This window comes from Heterodontus francisci, chromosome 26 (assembly GCF_036365525.1).
Source record: "Heterodontus francisci isolate sHetFra1 chromosome 26, sHetFra1.hap1, whole genome shotgun sequence".
In the NCBI taxonomy this organism is placed as follows: domain Eukaryota; kingdom Metazoa; phylum Chordata; class Chondrichthyes; order Heterodontiformes; family Heterodontidae; genus Heterodontus; species Heterodontus francisci.
The window spans coordinates 69,935,531-69,961,144 of record NC_090396.1 but is presented as its reverse complement, the minus strand read 5'-3'; the positions used below and the strand labels follow the sequence as shown (position 1 = coordinate 69,961,144).

Below are 25,614 nucleotides of genomic sequence, written 5' to 3'. Positions count from 1 at the left end.
ACTTGCAGGTGATGGTGTTCCCATGTGTCTGCTGCCCTTGTCCTTCTAGGGGGCAGAGGTCGTGGATTTGGAAGTGCTCTCGAAGGAGCCTTGGCGAGTTGCTGAAGTGCATTTTGTAGATGGCACACACTGCTGCCACTGCACACTGGTAGTGGAGTGAGTGAATGTTGAAGGCGTTGGATAGGGTGTCAAACAAGCAGGCTGCTTTGTTCTGGATGGTGTCAAGCTTCTCGAGTGTTGTGGGAACTGCACTTATCCTAACTTGTGCCTTGTAGATGGTGGACAAGCACTGAGGAGTTCAGGTGGTGAGTTAATTGCTGCAGAATTAACAGCCTCTGACCTCCTCTTATAGGCAAAGTATTTATATGGCTGGTCCAGTTAAGTGTCTAGTCAATGGTAACACCCAGTATATTAATGGTGGGGGATTCAGCGATGGTAATGCAGTTGAATGTCAAGGAGAGATGGTTATATTCTCTCGTGTTGCAAATGGTCATTGCCTGGCATTTGTGTAACATGAATGTTACTTGCCACATATCAGCCATGCCTGCTGTGTGCTTCATTGTGAGAGGAGTTGCGAATGGAACTGAACACAGGGCAATCAGTGAATGGTCCCCCTTCCACTTTTATGATGGAGGAAAGGTAATTGATGGAGCAGCTGAAAATGGTTGGGCCTGGGCCACTATGCTGAGGAACTCCTGCTGCGATGTCCTGGAGCCGAGATGATTGGCCTCCAACAACCATCTTCCTTTGTGCTAGGTATGGCTCCAGTCAGTGGAGAGTTTTCTACCCAGTTCCCACTGACTTCAATTTTATTAGGGTTCCAGTATCAGGAACATGTTGTAACTTCATCTTTAGTTAAGTTAAGGGCAAGAAAACCAGCACTGTTGGACAGAAATTGTTTGAACTGCTTAAGTTTCCATTCCAACGAAATCTTACAGATAAAACGTATTTGCATATTGCTGAGAGAGAAACTTTCCAAGAACTAGCGCACAGAGGGTTTTAGACAATTTTTTTGCATTAAATAATATTCCTTGATACATTTAAGAGTGGTAACCTGGTGCAGTTTTATTAATGCAGCTGAATGTATGTTTATTACAAAAAGCAAGCATTTTTGATAAGTGTCCAACACCCATAAGTAACCTGATTTTAATTAACTGAAAATGATTTTAAAAACTACCCAATCATTTTACTAGTTTCATTAAATATTTTAATATTTAAAAGGTGCCCTTGCGCCTAAAAATCAGCTTAATTTTAAGAGCCTTCTCAAAAGCCCGCAAACGGGTGCAAGGGGAAACGTGCCAATTATTAATTTGATCTGGGAACATGGCTGGCTTCCAGTGCAATGTTCTTTTAAAGCAGCACCAAAAGAAATCTGTAAAACAAAAATTGACTTGCACTAGACCCAAGTTGCGTTTGAAATTCCTCTATCTTTTGCACTGATTTGGCCAATTTTGAGTGAACTGCACTCTAAGGTAGTGGCGCACTGGAAGGGGGAGGTGGTGGCTTACTGGTATTGTCACTGGACTAGTAACCCAGAGACCCAGGTATTGCTCTGGGGACATGGGTTCGAATCCCACCACAGCAGAAGGTGGAATTTGAATTCAATTAATAAAATCTGGAATTTAAAGCTAGTCTAATGATGGCCATGAAACCATTGTCGATTGTTGTAAAAACCCATCTGGTTCACTAATGTCCTTTAGGGAAGGAAATCTGCTGTCCTTACCTGGTCTGGCCTACATGTGACTCCAGATCCACAGCAATGTGGTTGACTCTTACATGCCCTCGAAATGGCCTAGCAAGCCACTCAGTTCAAGGGCAATTAGGGATGGGCAATAAATGCTGGCCTGGCCTGCGACGCCAACATCCCATGAATTAATTTTTTAAAAATCATCTCATAGAAACTCTATCCCAATGTACCTCAAAGAACACAAATCTGGCTTTTTTTTTGCCAGTAGTAATAGCAGCAATTTCTCATTAAAATATCCATAACCCAAGTTTCACAGTAACTCCTGTATGTACAAAGCTTATTATTCGGATGAGCTGAAAATAACTGAGCTATCCTCATCTACGAGAATCTATCAGCAACTGTAGAACTAAAGTAGTTGACAGACTGAGTTTAACTTCATTAGACAAATTCAGCTGAATTTAAAATCAACAAGGACAACTTAATTTTTGCAAAATTGACCTGAAGTACCTAAATATACTCAGATGCAGATATTAAATCTTTGACATGACCTACTAGTACATTTACTCCTTTTTGGTATTTAGAAGGGTTGAGCTAGATCAGATTCAAGAAGAAATGGCTACAGGCTTAATTTCTACAATGGATTGGGGGTGGGGAAGAATTGGTGTACCAAAACGGCAAATAATATTAAAATTCTACTGATTGACCTATATTCAAAATTCAAGTCATTCTTAGTGTGTATAAAAAGTTAAAACCAGCTTGACTGCGTCCTAAAGAATCAAAATTACATTTCAAGGACAGTCTTATCTAAACATTGAAAGCAGTATACCTACATGAATGGATATACATTGCACAAACATTAAAGATGGTGAAAAATTTTACAGACAAAATATTTCATGCTGAAGGATTTGCATTAGGCATGTAATCTGAAAGCATAATGTTTAAATGCAAACCAAATTCCAAAGAGTAAAGTATTCCCACCTTAAATATTTCTGGTTCCTTTATATCCAGCGGCTCTGTAGTTAGATGTTCAAAATGAATCCTTCTCTGTGACTGTTGATAATCCCTTGACTTTCTTGGGACTAACAGCCAAACAATACCAATTGCCATCATAAATCCACAGCCAATGCCTAGGAATAGCCCACTTAAATAACTTGGCAGAGGCAGCACTAAATAGGAATATACAAGCATGGTAAAGAGTAATAAAGTCTTAAATGGAACTTCAGGTGGCTGTACTTCAGACTCTGTTTCATCTTGCCCTAATACTTTATTTTCTTCTTCAAATGCTTCTTCTCCAGTTAGAGGTTCTATAGCTTTATCCACAGCAATCTCTTCCTCAGTTTCTATCTCAAATTCTTCAAGGTACATGTCACAGTAGTCATCTTCTTCTTTGCTAGCAAGTACAGAAAGTGAACATTTTTCTAGGCCTAGGGAAGATGCCTTCAAAGAAATTTCCTTTGTGGTCCCCAGTGAGCACTTAGCGTTCCCCTCTTTTGATGGCTCATCTGTGGGTTTAGAACTACTAGTACTTGGAATGGAATCTTTTGTTGAACAGTCCTCATCAGAATCATATTCTTCCTCTTTAATGCTATAGTTGTTGTTGCTTTCCAAGTGTCCATTTAAACTAGCAAGAGTGGAAAGTTCTGTTGCACTGCATGATAAGGCCTTATGCCGAAGGCTACTGGTCTCATCACCAATTATCTTGTTCAGAAGTTGTAAGGGTTCATAAATAACTTCTGAAAGTCGTCTTTTAGTGTCTTCAATTCTAGCCTCCACTTCAGTTACTTTAAAAAATGACCTACCTTCTGACGGAGAGGTGATTGGGGAAGAAGGTGCAGTCTTCGAATCCCCTCCAGTGACACGAGGTTGAGTAAACTGTTTGAAGAGATGCAAGTTTATTCGGGAATCAGAGGTCCTAAATGGAACAGATTCAGATTCTTGTTTTGATGTGTCGGTTGACAGAGATTTAACTAGTGTTTTCATTAAGTGCCTTGTCCTTAAAGGGGTTGTGGGTTCTTTTGGTTCTACTTCTGTTGAAAGAGATTTTACTAAACTCATAAATGGCTTTGTGCTCGTCATGGAAGATGAAGGGACAACAGAGGGCACAAAAGATTTAGGTGGAGAATCAGATGCAGAAGTTGAAATTGTAGTTCTCACCTCTGGAGACAAAGTGGCAGAATCCAGTGGTTGGGCTGCTACTGAGAACAATGGTAACGCAGTAGTAGTAAGTGATGCAGAAGGCAATGTTACTGATGGTTCCAATGGTTCCGAAGAGGTAATTGCCGATGAAGATGGAATGGAAACTGTAACTGAAGTTGATGTTGCTGACATACTTGATGAGGTAGCAGGCTCTGATAAAAGTTGGCCACCATGTTCACAAGTACCTTCTTTGTCTTCAAGTCCTGGTACAAAATTTTGGTCTTTCACTGCTTCATGAAGAGTTGTGGAGGAATCTTCAAATTCTTCCTCCTCTTCCTCCTCCTCCTCCTTACCAAAGGCAGAAAAGTGTATAGTGATGGTCTCTCTAGAAATAGAGCGTTGAACCTGAACTTTTGGCGTTGACGACATAGAAATGGCTCTTTCTGCATGGCCACTGCTCTGACTTGTCATTGCAGTCTTGCGTAAGTATCAGGCTAAAAACAGAAAAAAAATGGATAAATTACAATCTTTTAAAAAAGAAATCCACGATACAAATCACTACAAGAAAAACCTTGGTTATAATTTGCAAAGTTGATTTCTGCCAATTCTTAGAAAGGTCCATTCTCTAGGTTTCATCCTGTAACTTAGTCACACCAAAACAAATCAGTATTATTGCTGGTACAAAGTGCAGCACCGAAATTGCCACGATGTGTTAGAAACAATTTCAGAACATATGCCAATTTATTAAAGATGCAATGCATTCTGCAATGGGCAACACATGCCAAGCAAACCTTGGAAGCTCCAAATGCTGAATCTGTAAATAAGTAAAACAAATTCTAAAAGTTTTTGTGCAAAATCCTAATTGTTTTCCATTAAGCTAAGTTTTACAATGTATCTTTGTACTGAAACTAGGTTGCATGTGTTTCAGTTTTTCTTTTAAAAATAGGTTTGCGCCCACCCTATTTTCCACTAAATCTATTATATGGAGAAATCCTGTTTTAACTGCATCCCTTTGTTGGTTCTTTCTTCCCAAACACCAAACCTACCTACAAACTTCAAATTGAAACTACAAATAATTATCTTAATTATAGCTTTTATATCTGTATGAAGGAATGAATGGAAGTAGAACTACACTTGGTTTTCCAATTAGTTCAGTGGCATTAAACATATTTAACATATGGCATTATCCATCATAGACTTAGCAGGGACTAGATCCCAGAATTGCAAAACACTGTAGCTACTAGTATTACTATAGTACTGTCCAGTTTAGCTCAGTTGGTAGGCTTCCAAACACAGTTATAAGATTGTGTATTCAAGCCCTAGTCTAGGACTTCAGCAAATAATCAAGGCTGTCACTATTTAAAAAGCAGCGCATTCTCCCACTTAAGAACCATCAAAAACATATCCACTAGTCATTCATCTCATTTGATATTGGCTACCATATTGGTCTCCATGGAATGTCCTTGCAGATGTGATACTGTTCTAAAAAGGTGCACGATCTTCCTTCACTAAATAGTTCTGCATTCTGTAATTTGGCAGGGGGATGGGCTAGAGTGGAGCTACAGTACTGGGAGTGATGCACAGTCAAATATAGAAGAGAAACTGAATGCAAGGCTGGATTGCATCTATTTTAATGCAAGGAGTCTTACTAGTAAGGCAGATGAATTGAGGGTGTTGATTAGCACATGGGATTATGATATTATTGCTATCACAGAGACATGGTTGAGGGAGGGGCAGGACTGGCAGCTCAATATTCCAGGGTATGGAATATTGACAAGACAGGAGAGGGGGTAAAAGAGGAGGTGGCATTGCACTGTTGATCAAGGAGTCAAATACTGAAGTAAGGAGGGATGATATTTTAGAAGGTTTCTCAAATGAGGCCATATGGGTAGAACTTAAGAACAAAAAGAGGGGCAATCACTTGGCTGGAAGTGTAGGATAGAGGCCTCCAAACAGTCAGGGACAGATAGAGCAGCAGATATCCAAAGCTCAGGCAAATCTCAGAGAGGTGTAAAAATAATAGGGTAATAACAGTAGGGGATTTCAACTTCCCCAATATCAACTGGGATAGTCTTAGTGCAAAAGGCTTAAATTTTATTTATTTTTATTTTATTTCGAGATACAGCACTGAAACAGGCCCTTCGGCCCACCGAGTCTGTGCCGACCAACAACCACCCATTTATACTAACCCTACAGTAATCCCATATTCCTTACCACCTACTTACACTAGGGGCAATTTTACAATGGCCAATTTACCTATCACCTGCAAGTCTTTGGCTGTGGGAGTAAACCGGAGCACCCGGCGAAAACCCACGCTGTCACAGGGAGAACTTGCAAACTCCGCACAGGCAGTACCCAGAATTGAACCCAGGTCCCTGGAACTGTGAGGCTGCGGTGCTAACCAATGCGCCACTGTGCAGGGGGCAGAATTCTTAAAATGCATACAGGAGAGCTTTTGAGCCAGTACGTAGAAAGTCCTACAAGAGAAGGGGCAGTACTGGACCTAATCCAAGGGAATGAAGCTGGATAATCAGTAGAAGTGACAGTGGGGGAGCATTTTGGGGATAGTGACCATAACTCTAAGATTTAAGGTAGTTATGGAAAAGGACAAAGATGGACCGGAAATAAAGGTACCAAATTGGGGGATGGCCGATTTCAATATGATAAAACAGGATCTGGCAAAAGTGGACTGGGTGCAGCTACTTGTAGGAAAGTCTACATCAGACCCAGTGGGAGTCATTCAAAGAGGAAATATTGAGAGTTCAGAGCCAACATGTACCCGTTAAGGTGAAGGGTAACACCAACAAGTCCAGGGAACCCTGGATGTCAAGAGATATAGAGGATTGGATCAGGAAAAAAAAAGGCTTATGGCAGATTCAGAGTGCTGAAAACAGTGGAGGCACTAGAGGAGTATAAAAAGTGTAGGGGGGTACTTAAAAAAGTAGTTAGGAGAGCGAAGGGACATGAAAAAACACTGGCGGGCAAGATAAAGGAAAATCCTAAGGTGTTTTATAAGTATATTAAGGGCAAGAGGATAACCAGGGAAAGAGTAGAACCCATTAGGGGCCAAAGTGGCAATCTGTGTGTGGAGCCAGAGGACATAGGTGATTACTTTTCATCTGTGTTCACAATGGAGAAGGACGATATAGGTGTGGAGATCAGGGAGGAGGATTGTGATATACTTGAACATATTAGCATTGAAAGGGAGGAAGTATTAGCTGTTTTAGCGAGCTTAAAAGTGGATAAATCCCCAGGCCCGGATGAGATGCATTCCAGGCTGTTATGTGAAGCAAGGGAGGAGATAGCAAGGGCTCTGACACAAATTCTCAAATCCTCTCTGGCCATAGGAGAGGTACCAGAGGATTGGAGGACAGTGAATGTGGTACCATTATTCAAGAGGGGTAGCAGGGATAAACAAGTAATTACAGGTGGGTGAGTCTAACATCAGTGGTTGGGAAACTATTGGAAAAACTTCTGAGGGACAGGATTAATCTCCACTTGGAGAGGCAGGGATTAATCAGAGATAGTCAGCATGGATTTGTCCGGGGGAGATCGTGTCTAACTAACTTGATTGAATTTTTCGAGGCGGTGACTAGATGTGTAGATGAGGGTGAAGCAGTTGATGTAGTCTACATGAACTTCAGTAAGGCTTTTGATAAGGTCTTGCATGGGAGATTGGTTAAAAAGAGCCCATGGGATCCAGGGCACTTTGGCAAATTGGATCTAAAATTGGCTTAGTGACAGGAGGCAGAGGGTGATGGTCGTGGGTTGTTTTTGCGAGTGGAAGCCTGCGACCACTGATGTACCACAGGGATTGGTGCTGGGACCCTTGCTGTTTGCAGTGTACAGTAATGATTTAGATGTGAATATAACTGTTATGATCAGTAAGTTTGCAGAGGACATGAAAATTGGTGGTGCTGTAAATAGTGAGGAGAAAAGCCTTAGATTACAGGGAGATATAGATGGGCTGGTAAGATGGGTGGAACAGTGGAAAATGGAATTTAATCCTGAGAAGTGTGAGGTGATGCATTTTGGGAGGACTAACAAGGCAAGGGAATATACAATGGATGGTAGGACCCTAGGAAGTACAGAGGGACCTTGGTGTACTTGTCCATAGATCACTGAAGGCAGCAGCACAGGTAGATAAGGTGGTTAGGAAGGCATATGGGATACTTGCCTTTATTAACCGAGGCACAGAATATAAGAGCAGGGAGGTTATGATGGAGCTGTATAAAACGCGAATTAGGCCACAGCTGGAGTACGGTGTGCAGTTCTGGGCACCACACTATAGGAAGGATGCGATTGCACTAGAGAGGGTGCAGAAGAGATTCACCAGGATGTTGCCTGGGCTGGAGCATTTCAGCTATGAAGAGAGACTGAAAAGGCTAGGGTTATTTTCCTTAGAGCAGAGAATGCTGAGGGGGGACATGATTGAGGTCTACAAAATTATGGGCATAGATAGGTTGGATGGGAAGAAACTTTTTCCCTTAGTGGAGGGGTCAATAACCAAGGGGCACAGATTTAAGGTTAGGGGCAGGAGGTTTAGAGGGGATTTGAGGGAAAAAAAATTCACTCAGAGGGTGGTTGGAATCTGGAACGCACTGCCTGAAGAGGTGGTAGAGGCAGAATCCCTCACAACATTTAAGAAGTGTTTAGATGAGCATTTGAAACGCCATAGCATACAGTCCAAGAAAATGGGATTAGAATAGTTAGGTGCTTGATGGCCGGCACAGACATGATGGGCCGAAGGGCCTGTTTCTGTGCTGTATAACTCTATGACTCTAAAGATTCTTTTCTAGCTACCAGCTAAGAGACAATCTTTAACTAGTCCTCCCTAAATGAATATTATTCACGACATCCTTTTACATATGGACTAGATGTATTACCAAAGCGGCTCATTGTGGCATGTAAAATTTTATTCAAATAAAGTTAACCAGCAAGGTGACCAGACACCCAACTCACCAAAAAAGGCAGGCACAAACAAATATGATTGATGTTTAATGAAAAAGTTCCTGCAGAAAATTATGGAAATATTAAAATCCTGCAGTGTAAAACATCATCTCTCCCTAATTTTTCTTTCTTCCTCTTCTGAAAGGATTGAGGCCTTGTTGAAGAATGCTTCCAGTAGCTCACCAAGTAGTCATTGTGAGTGAGCCTTGCATACAAGGGTCAACAGGCCACAGAAGGACAAAATAATCATATGCAAGCCCAATGCTGGCCTCATTCCAATTCTTCTGGCAAGAGTTGCTCAATAGAGATCAGGAGTGGGAACACTGACTGATTAACATTCAAATCCTTAACACAGAATTACAAAGCAATTGTAGCCACCCCTTTCCATTGCAACTGCCCTAGCTAAAATCAACTAACTCAGCACAGATTGAGGATTGAACCTGGTCCCCTAGTCTATATAGAGAAGCTCCCAAATTCAACAAGGCAACAGACTCTTGCGAAGGATATTCTTTTCAAGCATAGATTTCTTTAGGTTTGTATTGAATTTCAATTGGTCTGGAAACGTTGTTGAAGAATAATGAATAAAACAACAATTCCTTTCGGCACAAGATATTATTTGCACTTTAACAAGAATTTCTCATTTGGGAATGGAGCAAGCTGCCCAGTTCCAATATTACTTAAATATTTGCTCTCATTTTAAAGCTGTATACTCACTTCTCCACAGTAGGAAATTACAAATGAGTATTCCAAATTCATACAAGACTGCTGCTTGCCATTTACCTGGTCTGATTTAAAGATGGAATTACCAATAAATTCATTCGCAAATAAGTAGAATGGATTGAATTTAAATTATCTACATTCTTAAAAAAACCTGTTGGCAGTGCCAATGAGTCAGTTATTCTCCAAAGAAAGGAAGAAGTGGGAAAACTGTTCCTCAAGCCTGTTTATATACTTTGAATCATTTATTGAACAGGTCTAGGGATTGTCTCAATGTCTGATTTTCTTTCCCTTTTGTTAAGGGACGCTATTTCCCTCTACAGATGGTCTAACAAACCAAATAGAACAATTGTTTCTCCAGTAACTTTTTGTTATTGAAAACTACCTAACTGACTAGTGTCACAGAACTGTATTTATTTTCTCCTCGGATTAAAACGGTGTGCCTTTAAAAACTAAGAGGCACAGTTTGCCAGCTGCAACTGTTAGCTAGGCAACAGCAGGAGAGTGAGAAGGTCATATGGTATAATGTTTCCATTTGACTGTGTAAAAACCAGCTAAAACCAGTTTTTGAGACACACCAGCGAAGCATGCTTATCGGAGGAAGGAGCTATTTCTCTCAGCAGAAATTCTACAATGAGCTACAGGCCATGTTAATTGCCGAAGGAGGAAAAAACCCTTTGAAGAGACCATTTGTATTGCCGGAGGTAGAAACATTCCTTTTTCTTTACTTCCAATCCAAGAAGTCTTTGTTTCAAGATTGAATCTCTCTTAACTGATTGTGTTTTCTGGAATTCGCAGTAAAATTTTGGCTGAAAGACTGCTGGTTTTAAAATCCGAGTGGACCCATTGCTATATTCCTTGTTTAAAGAACTGGTTGATGCCTGCTGCAGCCGAAGTGCTCTGAATGCCTATCTATTGAAGGACTGTACCATCAAATCCATGTGGAGACTTCAAGTGGTATTTGATTTTTTTTTACATGAGGATACCTTACCCATCAGGAACATAACCAACAAAGACTTACAACCCAATTGTTTATTTATTCTTAAGAAACAGCTAATTTTTAAAACATCATTTTTTAAAAATGGTTAACCGTTGCTTTTTTGAGTGTATGTGTATGAATGCGGAAGCTAGATTAAAGTAAGAAGTTATAAGGTCTTTAGACATAGGTTCATCTTAATAGTGTTTAGATTTAGTTTTTAATAAATAGTTAATTTGTTGTTGTCTAAAGATACCTGGTTTGGTCTGTTTTATTCTGGGGGGTTACTAGAGTGTTTAATTTGGCTGTTTTCTGGTTAGGTGGGAAAACCTTAATATGCTGCGACCTGTGGCATGATGGGACTGAATTGACAGTGCATTGCTCCTGCCTCGGTCGTAACATATTAATGGGGCATCTCGTCCGGGATCAGATTAATTGGGGGCTCACATTTGGAATCATATTAATTGCTCGTCTCTGGGATAACATATAAATTGGGGTCTTGCGTCTGGCATCATACTAATTGTTCTCACGTCTGGGATCACATATAAATTGGGGTGCTTGCGATTGTCGGGATCCAAATCTAACGCCAATTACGGAAAAAAAGGAACCAGGTTTCTTGTGTAATAATGTACAGTCGATTCCATCAGAATGGCATTAGCAGTTGCAGTAGTTTTTTTGGGAAAGGAGAATGTTTCCCTCAGTGACTCGACCACTTTAACTAAGAATAAACTAAAAGAATTGGCGGCAAAATTGAGGTTAGAATTGAAATCAGGTGCCAAAAAAGCAGTGATAATTGATCTAATACCCAACATCAGGAATTGGAAGAAAATAGTAAGTCAGAGAGTAATGCAGTGGAATTGGCTAAGAATCAGGTAGAAATGTAAAAATACTTGAGCAAGAAAAAGAAATTGCAATAAGAAAACTTGAATTGGAAAAAGGGGAACGAGAAAAAGAGAGAGCATTTCAGAGACAAAGTGAAAGAGAAGAAAGGGAATTTAAATTAAGAGAGATGGAACTAAGTAAAAGGGGTAGTCTTGACTCCAGGGAAAATTCAGGTCAGGAAGAATCTGAATTCAGCCCAGGATCCAGCGAAAAGCTGCTTAGATTTATACAAGCTCTTCCTAAGTTTGAGGAAAGGGACATAGAGGCATTTTTCATATCTTCTGAAAAAAAAAGCCATTAATTTGCTTCACCCTCTCAAATTCTACATATGTTTGCCCAGCCAATCTCCAGAGGTACTGAAACCTCTGACGGTAAGCTTCAGGGGCTTACTCTCACGCAGCGAGAATAGCTTTTTTTGCCATCTCATAATCTGTATTTAATCAAAGCAGGTTGATAGGCAGAGCTCATGACTTTTATGCCATGCTTCCTGAAGAGGCTTCTGCATATTGTGAGATGGGAAAAAAAAGCTATTCTCGCTGCGTATGAGTTAGTCCCTGAAGCTTACCGACAGAGGTTTCAGTACCTCCGGAGATTGGCTGGGCAAACGTACGTAGAATTTGAGAGCGTGAAGCAAATTAATTTTGACTGCTGGACGCGGGCGTTAAAGATGGAAACCACATATGAGAACCTCTGAGAATTGATTCTCTTGGAAGAGTTTAAAAATTCCATTCCTTCCGTAGTGAGAACTCTTGTAGATAACCTGAAAGTTTTGAAAGCTAGGCAAGCAGCGGAAATTGCTGATGATTTTGAGCTTGTGAATAAGCCAAAACCTTTTGCCCGTCACCCCCATAAACCCGAGAAGGATAGAAAGGAGAGTGAAAGGAAGGCAAGTAGCCAGGGACAAGAAGGAACTACTGGGAATGCCCCAGGATCACCTCTGCAAATCAGAATGGAAGGTGCTGAGGGTAGAAGTGAGGTTCGCAAGCCGAAGTGTTAACATTGCCACAAAACTGGTCATCTTCGTTCAGAATGCTGGAAATTGCAAGGTAAACCCATAGGACATGTTGGGGTATGCAAATCTAATGCAGAGGAAAAGACCCTGACTCAAAGTATAGCAGACCAGGCTATAGCTTTAACGGTAGCTATAAAACCAGATACGGGAAAATAACTCCATATCCTGAGATATGCAGCACCGTCTCACCTTATCTCAAATCTGTTCTACTCCGCAGTTTCATCTCATCTTACGTCTCATCCGACGCATTAACAAAAAACTTTTTTTCTTCCTTTCAGGTGTTAAGGAACGCAAGCTCCAGCAGCTGATGGGGACTAATGCCCCTCCAGATCCTCCTTCCGCTTCACTTCCCTCTGACCCCACCCCTTCTGATCTGACCCCTTGCCGTGTATTCACTATACCCTCTGACCTCCCCCTCTCTGATGCTGAGCGTTCTGTACTCAGCAAAGGACTCAGTTTTATCCCCTTACGCCCCCACCTCAATGAATTTCGCGCTCGGCATGACGTTGAGCTCTTCTTCCGTCGCCTCCGCCTCCGGGCTCACTTCTTTGACCAGGAGTCCTCCCCCCGACCAGCAGACCCATTCACCCGCCTCCAGTATTCTCCCTCTACCTGGACCCCTCACCCTGGCCTCTTACCCGCTCTTGATCTCTTCATTGAAAACTGTCGGCGAGACATTGGTCGTCTCAATTTCTCTGCCTCCCTCACTCACTCTAACCTGTCCCCCTCTGAACTTGAGGCACTCCGTTCTCTCAGGTCTAACCCCGACATGGTCATCAAACCTGCAGACAAGGGTGGTGCTGTTGTTGTATGGCGTACCGACCTCTACCTTGCAGAAGCTCAACGCCAACTCACAGACACCTCTTCCTACCTCCCTCTGGACCATGACCCCACCACCGAACATCAAGCCACCGTCCAAAGGACTGTCACTGACCTCATCTCCTCTGGAGATCTTCCCTCTGCAGCTTCCAACCTCATAGTCCCGCAACCCCGGACAGCCCGCTTCTATCTCCTTCCCAAAATCCACAAACGGGACTGTCCCGGCAGACCCATTGTGTCAGCCTGCTCCTGCCCAACTGAACTTATTTCTTCCTATCTAGACTCTATCTTTTCTCCGCTGGTGCAGTCTCTTCCCACCTACATCCGTGACTCTTCTGACGCCCTACGTCATTTTGACAATTTCCAGTTTCCTGGTCCCAACCGCCTCCTCTTCACTATGGACGTCCAATCGCTCTACACCTCCATCCCCCACCAGGATGGTTTGAGGGCTCTCCGCTTCTTCCTGGAACAGAGGCCCAACCAGTCCCCATCCACCACCACCCTCCTCCGCCTGGCTGAACTTGTTCTCACATTGAACAACTTCTCCTTCAACTCCATGCACTTCCTTCAAGTAAAAGGTGTCGCTATGGGTACCCGCATGGGTCCTAGTTATGCCTGTCTTTTTGTGGGATATGTCGAGCATTCTTTGTTCCAGTCCTACTCAGGCCCCCTCCCCCAACTCTTTTTCCGGTACATTGATGACTGTATCGGTGCCGTTTCCTGCTCCCGCCCCGAACTAGAAAACTTTATCAACTTTGCTTCCAATTTCCACCCTTCTCTCACCTTTACATGGTCCATCTCTGACACTTCCCTTCCCTTCCTCGACTTCTCTGTCTCCATCTCTGGGGATAGGTTGTCTACCAATATCCATTATAAGCCCACTGACTCCCACAGCTACCTCGACTACACTTCTTCACACCCTACCTCCTGTAAGGACTCCATTCCATTCTCCCAGTTTCTCCGTCTCCGACGCATCTGCTCTGATGATGCTACCTTCCCTGACGGTGCTTCTGATCTGACCTCCTTTTTCCTCAACCGAGGATTTCCCCCCACTGTGGTTGACAGGGCCCTCAACCGTGTCCGACCCATTCCCCGCACCTCTACCCTCACCCCTTCCCCTCCCTCCCAGAACCGTGACAGGGTTCCCCTTGTCCTCACTTTTCATCCCACCAGCCTCCATATCCAAAGGATCATCCTCCGCCATTTTCGCCACCTCCAGCGTGATGCCACTACCAGTCGCATCTTCCCCTCCCTTCCCCTGTCAGCATTCCGAAGGGATCGTTCCCTCCGCGACACCCTGGTCCACTCCTCCATTACCCCCACCACCTCGTCCCCGTCCCAGGGCACCTTCCCTTGCAATCGCAGGAGGTGTAATACCTGCCCATTTACCTCCTCTCTCCTCACTATCCCAGGCCCCAAACACTCCTTTCAGGTGAAGCAGCGATTTACTTGTACTTCTTTCAATGTAGTATACTGTATTCGCTGCTCACAGTGTGGTCTCCTCTACAGTGGGGAGACCAAGCGCAGACTGGGTGACCGCTTTGCGGAACATCTCCGCTCAGTCCGCAAGCAGGACCCTGAGCTTCCGGTTGCTTGCCATTTCAACACTCCCCCCTGCTCTCATGCTCACATCTCTGTCCTGGGATTGCTGCAGTGTTCCAGTGAACAGCATCTCATCTACCGATTAGGCACACTACAGCCTGCCGGACTGAACATTGAGTTCAATAATTTCAGAGCATGACAGCCCCCCACTTTACTTTCATTTTTAGTCATTTTTAGTTATTTTTTCTTCCTTTTTTTTGCATTCCTTTTTACATTTTTTGCATTTATTTCATTTCATCTTAGTTTGTTCAGTTTGCTTACCCACTGTTTTTTTCAGGTTGTTTTTCTTCAGGTTTGCACTTGCTGATGTTCTATATTCAGTATATTCACACCTAATCTGTACTAATGCTTTGTCTTTCAAAACACCATTAACATATTGTTTGCCTTTGCTCTGTGACCTTTTGGTCAGCTATGTGGCCTGGTCCAATCTGCACCTTCTCCTTTGTTATCTCTTGCCCAACCCCCACCTCACTTGTTTATAATCTGTGACTTTTCTAATATTTCTCAGTTCCGAAGAAGGGTCACTGACCCGAAACGTTAACTCTGCTTCTCTTTCTACAGATGCTGCCAGACCTGCTGAGTGAATCCAGCATTTCTTGTTTTTGTTTCAGATTTCCAGCATCCGCAGTATTTTGCTTTTATCCATATCCTGTAAGTGAGGCAGGAAATCTAATTTTACTCAGGGAGACAGGAGCAACCCAAACTCTCTTGCTGGGGAAAGACATAACGTTTCCACCAGAGAGCGCATTGAACACTGAAGTTTTAGTTAATGGAATTGGCAGGGAGTATATAAAGTACGCCTAGAGAGTGACTTAATATCTGGGATGGTAACTATAGGAGTTGTCCACAGTTTGCCAGTAGAGGGAATTGATCTACTCCTAGGAAATGATTTGGCTGGATCAAAAGTATCAGTTTCTCCTGTAATTACAGAGGAACCAAGTGAATTTAGGGAAACAGAACAATTACAGGAACAAGTTCCAGGAATACTTCCTGCGTGTGTAGTCACCCGAGCAATGGCTAAACAGGATCCATTGTCGGAGGTAAAAATGGCACCACAGACAGATAGCCAAGTATCTGAAACCTTATTTGGGGATTTAGAATATCCAAATGAGAGGTTTAACAGATCTTCTATAATTGCAGCACAGCAAGCTGATCCAGAGTTATACAGAATAACACGGACGGCTCTGACAGAAGCTAAGGCAAAACGAGTTTCAGAAGGCTATTATATGGCAAACGGGGTTTTGAGGAGGAAATGGGGACCGTCTCGTAGACCTGCGGGCAAAGACTGGACAGCTGTTGAACAGATAGTGGTACCACCTAAATATCACCAGGGATTATTAAGGTTAGCACATGACATTCCTTTTGCAGGACATAGGGGGATTCGGAAGACCAAATCAAGCATAAGCCAACATTACTTCTGGCCAGATCTTACAAAGGATATGAGACAATTTTGTAGGACATACCATACATGCCAAATGGTGGGAAAACCGCAACCTACCATAAAACCGGCACCACTAGTTCCCATACTAGTGATTAGAGAACCATTTAGCAGGGTATTGGTAGACTGTGTAGGACCCTTGCCAAAAACAAAAGCAGGACGTCAATATATATTTACTATCATGGATATGGCTACTCTATTTCCAGAGGCCATTTCTTGGAGGACAATTACTGCTAAAATAGTAGAAACGTTAACCCAATTCTTTACAAGATGTGGGTTACCACTTGAAATTCAAATTGGATCAGGGTTCTAATTTCATGTCGAAGATATTTCAAAAAGTCATGGGCAATTCGGGGATTGGACAGTTGAAATCTACAGCATATCACCCAGAGTCACAGGGAGCTTTACAGAGGTACCACCAAACTCTCAAAACAATGATTAGAACATACTGTCATGAGTATCTGCATGACTGGGATAAAGGACTAGACTTTCTTTTATTTGCCACCAGAGACTCACCGAATCTACAGGCTTCAGTCCTTTTGAACTGATTTACGGACATTAAGTAAGAGGTCCTCCAAAACTCATAAAAGCCAGATTCTTGGAACAAAAGAATGAATCTACAATACTGGACTATGTATGTGTTCCGGGAAAGGCTCACAAAAGCTTGCAGTGTGGCTCAGCGACAACTTAAAGCATCCCAAGCCAATATGAAAAAATAGGCAGACAAGAATGCAAAAACGCATAATTTTCAACCAGGGGATGAAGTATTGGTGTTGTTACTGTTACAGGGGGAACCATTAAAAGCACAGTTCAGTGGCCCATGTAGAGTGATCAAAACAGTCGGTAAGGTAGACTACTTGATTGACACCCCTGATCGCCAGAAGAACCGGTTGTGTCACATCAATATGTTAAAGCAATATTATCGCTGGGAGGAGGATAGGCCAGCACAGGTATGTCAGGTAATCGGGACTGTTGAAAAAGAAAAGGACAGTGAGGATGAGGCATAAACAATTCTCATATTGAACCTCCAACTATCAAATGAGCGAATACAGAATGGCTAGGAAAATTGAACAACATGTTGTTTTGCCTCTAAAGTGCAAAAGCAGGAAGACCTAACCAGGCTTTTCACAACATTTAAAAGAGTCTGTTGGGATAAGCCAGGATGTACAACCTTAACCACACATGATGTGGTTATAGGAGAATCCGTTCCTTTAAAACAACAACCTTACTGTTTAAGTCCGGACAAACAGGCCCAAGTAAAAGGAGAAATCCAATACATGCTGGAAAACAACTCGATCGAACCTAGTCAAAGCAGCTGGAGTTCACCAATAGTTCTAGTACCTAAGCCTGACGAGTCAACTCGATTTTGTATACACTACAGAAAAGTCAATGCAGTAACAAAGGCAGACTCCTACCCAATTCCGCATTTAGAACACTGTATCGACAGCGTGGGCAGTGCTAGGTTTCTTACCAAGATTGATTTATTAAAGGAATACTGGCAAGTTCCTTTGACTCCTTGAGCCAAAGAGATATCAGCTTTTGTAACACCTGACAGTCTTTATCAGTGCCGGGTGATGCCATTCGGGTTAAAAAAAAAAATGCCCCAGCCACTTTTCAAAGATTAATGACTCAGGTGGTAGCCAGTGTTCCCAACTGTTTAGTGTTTCTCGATGATGTACTAATATACAGTAACACTTGGCAAGAACACTTAAAACCAGCTAAAAATTCTGTTTGAAAAACTACAAGCAGTGGACTTAGTGATAAATCTGGAAAAAAGCGAATTCGGAAAAGCAAGAGTAACTTACCTCAGACACATAGTGGGGCAAGGACAAGTATTGCCAAAAACGGCAAAGGTATAAGCCTTAGTAGAGTTCCCTATCCCTAAATCTAAATGGGAAATAATGACGTTTTAGGGATGTGCAGTTTTTACAGGAAATTGTACAGAATTTTAGTACTGTGGCTGCTCCATTAACTGACTTGCTACAAAAAAAAACAAAGCAGTACGGTCAGATGAATGCCAGGCAGCTTTTGAAAAACTAATGGCAATCTTAGCTAATGAACCAGAGTTGGCCGCTCCAAATTTTGCTAAACCCTTTAAAATAGCGATCGATGCTAGCGATCTGGGGGTTGGCGCAATCCTACTGCAGGATGACGAATCGCGCATAGAGAAGCTAGTAGGGTACTTTTCAAGAAAACTAAATTGCCATCAAAAAAGTATTCCACTGTGGAAAAAGAAACATTAGGACTTTTGCTGGCTCTCAAACATTTTGAAGTATATGTTGCCAAGACTGTAAAGAAACACGAATATACACTGACCATAACTCATTAACGTTTGTGGAAAAATTTTTAAACTGAAATGCTAGAATATTTAGATGGAGTTTGTTGTTACAGCCTCATCATTGGAAAATTGTACATATTTCAGGGAAAAACAATGTTATCACCAATGCTTTGTGACAAATTTAACCATACTAAGTTATATGGATGGCGATGGTACAAAGAAAATTCTGTAAATTATCAGTAGAGTGAATGGGAGCATGAACGTGGAAAATGTTAGTGTTTTTTCCCAGTTTCTACTTTTTTTCCCATTGTAATGAATTTTAGGAATGGCGTTTCATTTCACCAAGGGCGGAGGTGTCATGGAACTGTATTTATTTTCTCCTCAGAGTAAAACAGTGTGCCTTTAAAAACTAAGAAGCACAGCTTGCCAACTGCACCTGTTACCTAGGCAACAGCAGGACATTGAAGAGGTCACATGGCATAATGTTTCCATTTGACTGTAAAAACCAGCTAAAACCAGTTTTTGAGAGACACCAACGAAGCGTGCTTACTTGCGGAAGGAGCTGGCTATTTCTCTCAGCAGAAATTCTACAATGAGCTACAGGCCATGTTAATTGCCAAAGGAGACAAAAACACTTTGAAGACACCATTTGTACTGCTGGAGGTAGCAACATTACTTTTTCTTTACTTCCAATCCAGTCGTCCAGTCTTTGCTTCAAGATTGAATCTCTTAACTGATTGTGTTTTCTGGAATTCGCAGTAAAATTGTGGCTGAAAGACTGCTGGTTTAAAATTCAAGTGGACCCATTGCTATACTCCTTGCTTAAAGAACTGGTTGATGCCTGCTGCAGCCAAAGTACTCTGAATGCCTATCTATTGAAGGACTGTTTCATCAAATCCGGGTTGAGACTTTGAGTGACATTTGATTATTTTTTTACACTATGATACCTCACCCATCAGGAACGTAACCCACAAAGACTTACAACCCAGTTATTTATTTATTCTTAAAAAAAGCTAATTTTTAAAACATATTTAAAAAAAAAAGTTAATCATTGATTTTTGAGTGAGAGAGAGAGAATGGGGGAGTTAGGTTAAAATAAGAAGTTATAAGGTCTTTAGACATAGGTTTATCTTAATAGTGTTTAAGATTTAGTTTTTAATAAATAGTTAATTTGTTGTTATCTAAAGATACCTGGTTTGGTCCATGTTATTCTGGGGGGTTACTGGAGTGTCTAATTCGGCTGTTTTCTGGTTGGGTGGGAAAACTTTAATAATATGCTGCGACCTGTGGCGTGCGGCGTGATTGGACTGAATTGACAGTGCATTGCTCCCACCTCAGTTGTAACACTAGCAGTATTAAACAGCAGTGCATATTAACTGCAAAGAATTCAAAACAGAGGTCTTGCTGATGTAATTCGCAAGAGTTCTGGATGCATGCCCAGAACATAAATTATCTGCATAGTAAATAATTTAATAAAATTTGGATTGTTTAGTTTATTGGAAAAGACTTACAGTTTCTTACTCAGAATAACAAAGTCACTGCCCCACAGATTCCAAGGAAAACTACTCTACCATTCACATCCTCAACAAAATCTGACACACCTATTTACTTACTGCCAAGTACTCTGCACATCAATTTCAAGATCCTTGTTCTTTTTCAGAAACTTCCTCTCCCTCTTCACTTTCTTTAGATTGATTAAACAGAACAAAAATGAAAGAGGAAAAGAAATTTATATATATTATAAGGAATCAGTAATGCAGTTCACTGGAATGAATGCAAAAACATGCAGGAAAAGATTAAGAGTCATCTGAAGGCAGAGATACCGAGAAAAAGACATAGCTGCAGACACAAAACAGGAAACATTTTTTCATTAATTCAATAGTAACAGTGCAGTCAGAAATGAGGCGAGAATGATGAAAGATGCAAACAGGCTCAAAATAGAGCATATGAATACGATTGCTTGTATCCTGAATGATCCTTGTCAATACTCTGAGAAATAAACATGCCCAAGTACAGATAACGTAAGCAGAACTAATTTTGATATTTTATTAATTTTTTTTTATTTAGAGATACAGCACTGAAACAGGCCCTTCGGCCCACCGAGTCTGTGCCGACCAACAACCACCCATTTATACTAACCCTACAATAATCCCATATTCCCTACCACCTACCTACGCTAGGGGCAATTTACAATGGCCAATTTACCTATCACCTGCAAGTCTTTGGCGGTGGGAGGAAAACGGAGCACCTGGCGAAAACCCGTGTGGTCACAGGGAGAACCTGCAAACTCCACACAGGCAGTACCCAGAATTGAACCCGGGTCCCTAGAGCTGTGAGGCTTTGGTGCTAACCACTGCGCCGCTCATATAAATGAGCAGAGTCTTACACAGACAAAAAGAGCTCAAAAATAATACATCGAGCAGTAAATGACATTTATCCCCAACTGCTTAAGGCAACTAGGAAGAAGGTTTGAAAGGCATTGACAATAATCATGGAGTTACTGAATAATGGGAGGTCTTTTTGTTTTCTTCTTAAATTTCTTCTTACTTAAATTGCTCATAAATTAATAGAATTAACTATCAGCTGAGGGAAAGAACAGCAACTTTACTTATATTGTTATGATCCTGTAGTTTTTTTTTTCCGGGAAGAATGCGGTGTGCCTTTAAGGCTGGAAAAAGAGCCGTATTGCTTTAAGGCAGCAAGCTCTAAAGACTGAGTCAAAGACTGCATTCTCATTGCCTTGGATATAACCATTCGGAGACTGTGATTCAAAGGGTGCATTCTCGTTGCCTTGGAGACAGCCACTCGGACTGAGCATGAGAGATACATTTGTTACAATTCAATTTTGAACTGGCTTATAATGCAAACAGTCTGTTCTAACAGAAGACACAGACAGCTGTGTGTTAGCACCTGAAAGAAGAGTTCTCAGTTAATTTGAACTGAAGGAAGAGAATTTAGTCTGTTTATTTATTATCTCTCAAAATTCTAAAAGTCAAGCCAAAACAGAGATCTCCGATAATTTAAACTGAAGGAAGGGAAGTTAGACTGTGACAATCTCTTTTCCCTCAAAAATTCTAAAGCCAAACTGATTCATTTAAAAAGTGTTTGCAAGTCATTAATTGTTGAAATTCATCGCTGGAGAAGGAAAGCATCACTTACTGCTGGAATTAGACTACAGACTGTTCCATTGTTGAAGAACCTTTTTTCCCCATCGGATGGCTGAGGACTTCAAACAACATTGGACTGTAAATTTGCAACGACTCTGATTTTTTCTATTTTAAATGTTGTTTATATCTTAGTGTTTAAGAATTTAGTTTTTCTAATTAAACAGCTAATTTGTTGGTTTAAAGACACCTGGTTTGGTTAGCCTCATTCTGGGGTTAATAGATGGTACAATTTGGCTGGGACTTTAATTTGGAAAGTTTAAATGATATGTTAGGCGATCTGTGGAGGGAAGAGATTGAATTAACAGTGTGTTTCTCCCACCATAATCAGAATCGTATATTTTGATTGGGGGGCTTTGACTGGAGCGGTCGCTCGTAACAATTTAGCGCCTTTAACTTAATGAAAAGTCCCAAGGCGCATTTACAAGAGCATTATAAAACAAAGTATGATACCAAGTCACAAAAGGAGAAATTAGGTCAGATGACCAAAAGCTTCGTCAAAGAGGTAAGCTTTAAGGAGTGTCTTAAAGGAGAAAAGCGAGGTGAAGAGGCAGAGAGGAGTAGGGGGATATTCCAAAGCTTGGAGCGATTAAAGTCAGGGATGCACAAGAGGCGAGAACTGGAGGAGTGCAGGTATCTTGGAGGGTTAGCAACAAATACTGACTGATGTGCCCCAGGGGTCTCTCTTAGTTTAAAGTCATTGATGCAAATTAAAAACAAGTGCCCAATGACAATTGGTCAAATGTGCAGATAATTAGCCAGGAGGAGCAGTAGAATCAGCAAGGCAGCTCAGAAATTTCAAAACAATGCGCATAAAAACATGCAAATGAATAGAACAGTGGTAGATTAAATTTAAACTAGACAAATGTAAAAGTACCACACGGAGAAAGAAAAATGGGCAACACATAGACCATGAATGGTACTGATACCGAACAGACACGAAGATGGTCAACATTTCCAACTGATGGAGCATTCAATAAAGCCAACAGGAAGTTAAACTAAATACAAGCAAAGTGCTGGAAATAATCAGGTGAGGTAGCATCTGTGGAGAGAGAAGCAGAGTTAACATTTCAGGTCTGTGACCTTTCATGAGAATCGGAAGAACTGAAAGGTCACAGACCTGAAAACATTAACTCTGCTTCTCTCTCCACAGATGCTGCCTGACCTGCTGAGTATTTCCAACACTTTGTTTTTATTTCAGATTTCCAGCATCTGCAGTATTTTGCTTTTATAGAAAGTTGACCTTAATAGCCAAAGCAAAAAAATACAAGTCAGGGAAGATTTACTAAATTGGTCCCTGGGATGAGGGGGTTGTCCTATGATGAGAGGCTGAGTAAATTGGGCCTATATTTGCTGGAGTTTAGAAGAATGAGGCAGGAGATTCTGAAAGGGCTTGACAGGGTAGAAGCTGAGAGATTGTTTCCATGGATCAGGGAATCTAGAACACGGGGACACAGTCTTAAGATAAGGGGTCAATCATTCAGGACTGAGATGAGGAGCTACACTCAAAGGGTTGTGAATCTTTGGAATTCTCTACCCCAGAGGGTTGTGGATGCTCCATCATTGAATACATTTAAGACTGGGATAGATAGATTTTTGGTCTCGCAGGCAATCAAAGGATAAGGGGAGTGGTCAGGAAAGTGGAATTCATGGCCAAGACCGTACTGAATGGCAAAGCAGGCTCGATGGGCCATATGGTCTACTTCTGCTCCTATTTCTTGTGTTTGTGCTCTAGCAAAATTGAAGTCAATGGAAATCGGGGCAAAGTCTCCATTGGTTGGAGTCATACCAGGCACAAAGGAAGATGGATGTGGTTATTGGAGGCCAATCATCTCAGCCCCAGGACATCGCTGCAGGGGTTCTTCAGGATAATGTCCTAGGCCCAACCAGCTGCTTCATCAATGACCTTCCCTCCATCAAAAGGTCAGAAGTGGGGATGTTCGCTGATGATCCTGAGGGGTCATGACAGGGCGGATGTGGAAAGGATGTTTCCCCTTGTGAGAGAATCTAGAACTAGGGGTCACTGTTTAAAAATAAGGGGTCGCCCATTTAAGATAGAGATGAGGAGAAATTTTTTCTCTTAGAGGGTCGTGAGTCTTTGGAATTCTCTTCCTCAAAAGGTGGTGGAAGCAGAGTCTTCGAATATTTTTAGGCAGAGGTAGATAGATTCTTGATAAGCAAGGAGGTGGAAGGTTATCAGGGGTAGGTGGAAATGTGGAGTAGTCAGTTCAGCCATGAATTTATTGAATGGCGGAGCAGGCTCGAAGGGACAAGTGGCCTAATCCTGCTCCTAGTTAGTATGTTCGTATGATTGCAGTGTTCAGTATCATTCACAACTCCTCCGATACTGAAGCAGTCCATGCCTGCATGCAGCAAGATCTGGACAACATTCAGGCTACACAAGTGCCAAGCAATCATCATCTCCAAGAGGAGAGAATCTGGCCATCTTCCCTTGACATTCAACGATATTACCATCGTTGAATTCCCGATCAACATCCTGGGGGTTACCAGTGAGCAGAAATTTAACTGAACCAGCCATATAAATACTGTAGCTACTAAAGCAGGTCAGAGACTGGGAATTCTGTGGCAAGTAACTCACTTCCTGGCTCCTCAAAGCCTGTTCACCATGTACAATGCACAAGTCAGGTGTGTGATGGAATACTCTCCACTTGCCTGGATGAGCACAGCTCCAACACTCGAGATGCTTGACACCATCCAAGACAAAACAGCCCACTTGATCAGCACCCCATCCACCACCTTAAACATTCTCTCCCTTCACCACCAGTGCACATTGGAAGCAGCATGTACCATGTTTAAAATACTGCAGCAACTTGCCAAGGTTCCTTTGACAGCACTTCCAAACCCATGACCTCTGCCACCTAGAAAAACAAGGTCAGCAGATGCATGGGAACACCACCACCTGCAAATTCCTCTCCAAGCCACACACCATCCTGATCTAGAACCGTATTGTCTTTCCATCACTGTCATTGGGTCAAAAAACTGGAACTTCCTCCCGAACAGCACTGTGGGTGTACCGACACCACATGGACTGCAATGGTTCAAGGAGGCAGCTCACCACCACCTTTTCAAGGGCAATTAGGGATGGGCAACAAATTCTGGCCTTGCCAGCAACACTCACATCCCATTAATAAAAAATTAAGGTCAGACCAATGCTAGAGGTATCAAATGTGAGTGAGTGAGAAAACAGGCATTTTCTCAGCAAAACAGGTCAGATATTAAAGAATCTGACTTACCATTCTGCTATGAGTATAAAATAATGTTCTGAATAAAATGAATTCAAATTAGAATTTAGCATGTTTACTTACATTATTAAATTAGACTGTTGGATTTTTTAAAATACCTTGGAAGCAGTACATGTGTTACGAAGGAGCTCCTGTTTATATAGGGTGAACATGTTCAGAACTTTTATAAATTCAGATTTTCCTTTAACTCAAATAATGGTATTCAGTCTTCCAAGATTTTCTCCTTAAGCCAGTTTTTTTCTGCTGTTCTTTCTGCATTCCCTCTCAGATTATAATATATAGAAGATTAAAATACCCTAACCATCCAGCTATGCCAATAAATCAGTGCAAAATTTCAAGTGCGAAGTTTCACTTGTCAAAAAGGAAGCTAATAAAACTTTATCCCTTTACAAAAAGATCATATCTGAAAAATTAAATACTTCAGAAAATGATTTTCTTTGACAAAAGACTCGTTAGCATAATTGAAGCTCATGGGATTAAAGAGCAGTGGCTGCATGGATACAAAATTGGCTAAGCAACAGAAAGCAGATCATAGTGATGAAGGGTTGTTTTCAGAGTGGAGAGAAGTATACAGTGCTATCCCCTGGAGTCATTGTTCGGATCACAGCGCTTTTTGATGTTTATTAAACGACCTGGCACAAAGGGCTTAATTTCAAAGTTTGCAGATGACACAAAACTCAAATGTAGTAA

At 41.6% G+C, this 25,614-nt stretch overlaps 1 protein-coding gene across 4 annotated transcripts in view; it reads right to left on the bottom strand.

Moving 5' to 3' along the window:
* Nucleotides 1-25,614, bottom strand: part of tex2 (testis expressed 2) — a 172,361-nt gene that overhangs the window by 69,148 nt on the left and 77,599 nt on the right. For all 4 annotated transcript variants that reach the window (XM_068058513.1, XM_068058517.1, XM_068058514.1 and 1 more), the window contains one exon: nucleotides 2,666-4,317. In XM_068058513.1, the coding sequence (XP_067914614.1) occupies nucleotides 2,666-4,294 (1,629 nt within the window). In that variant the 5' untranslated portion in view covers nucleotides 4,295-4,317. The remainder of the gene's footprint in view (nucleotides 1-2,665; nucleotides 4,318-25,614) is intronic.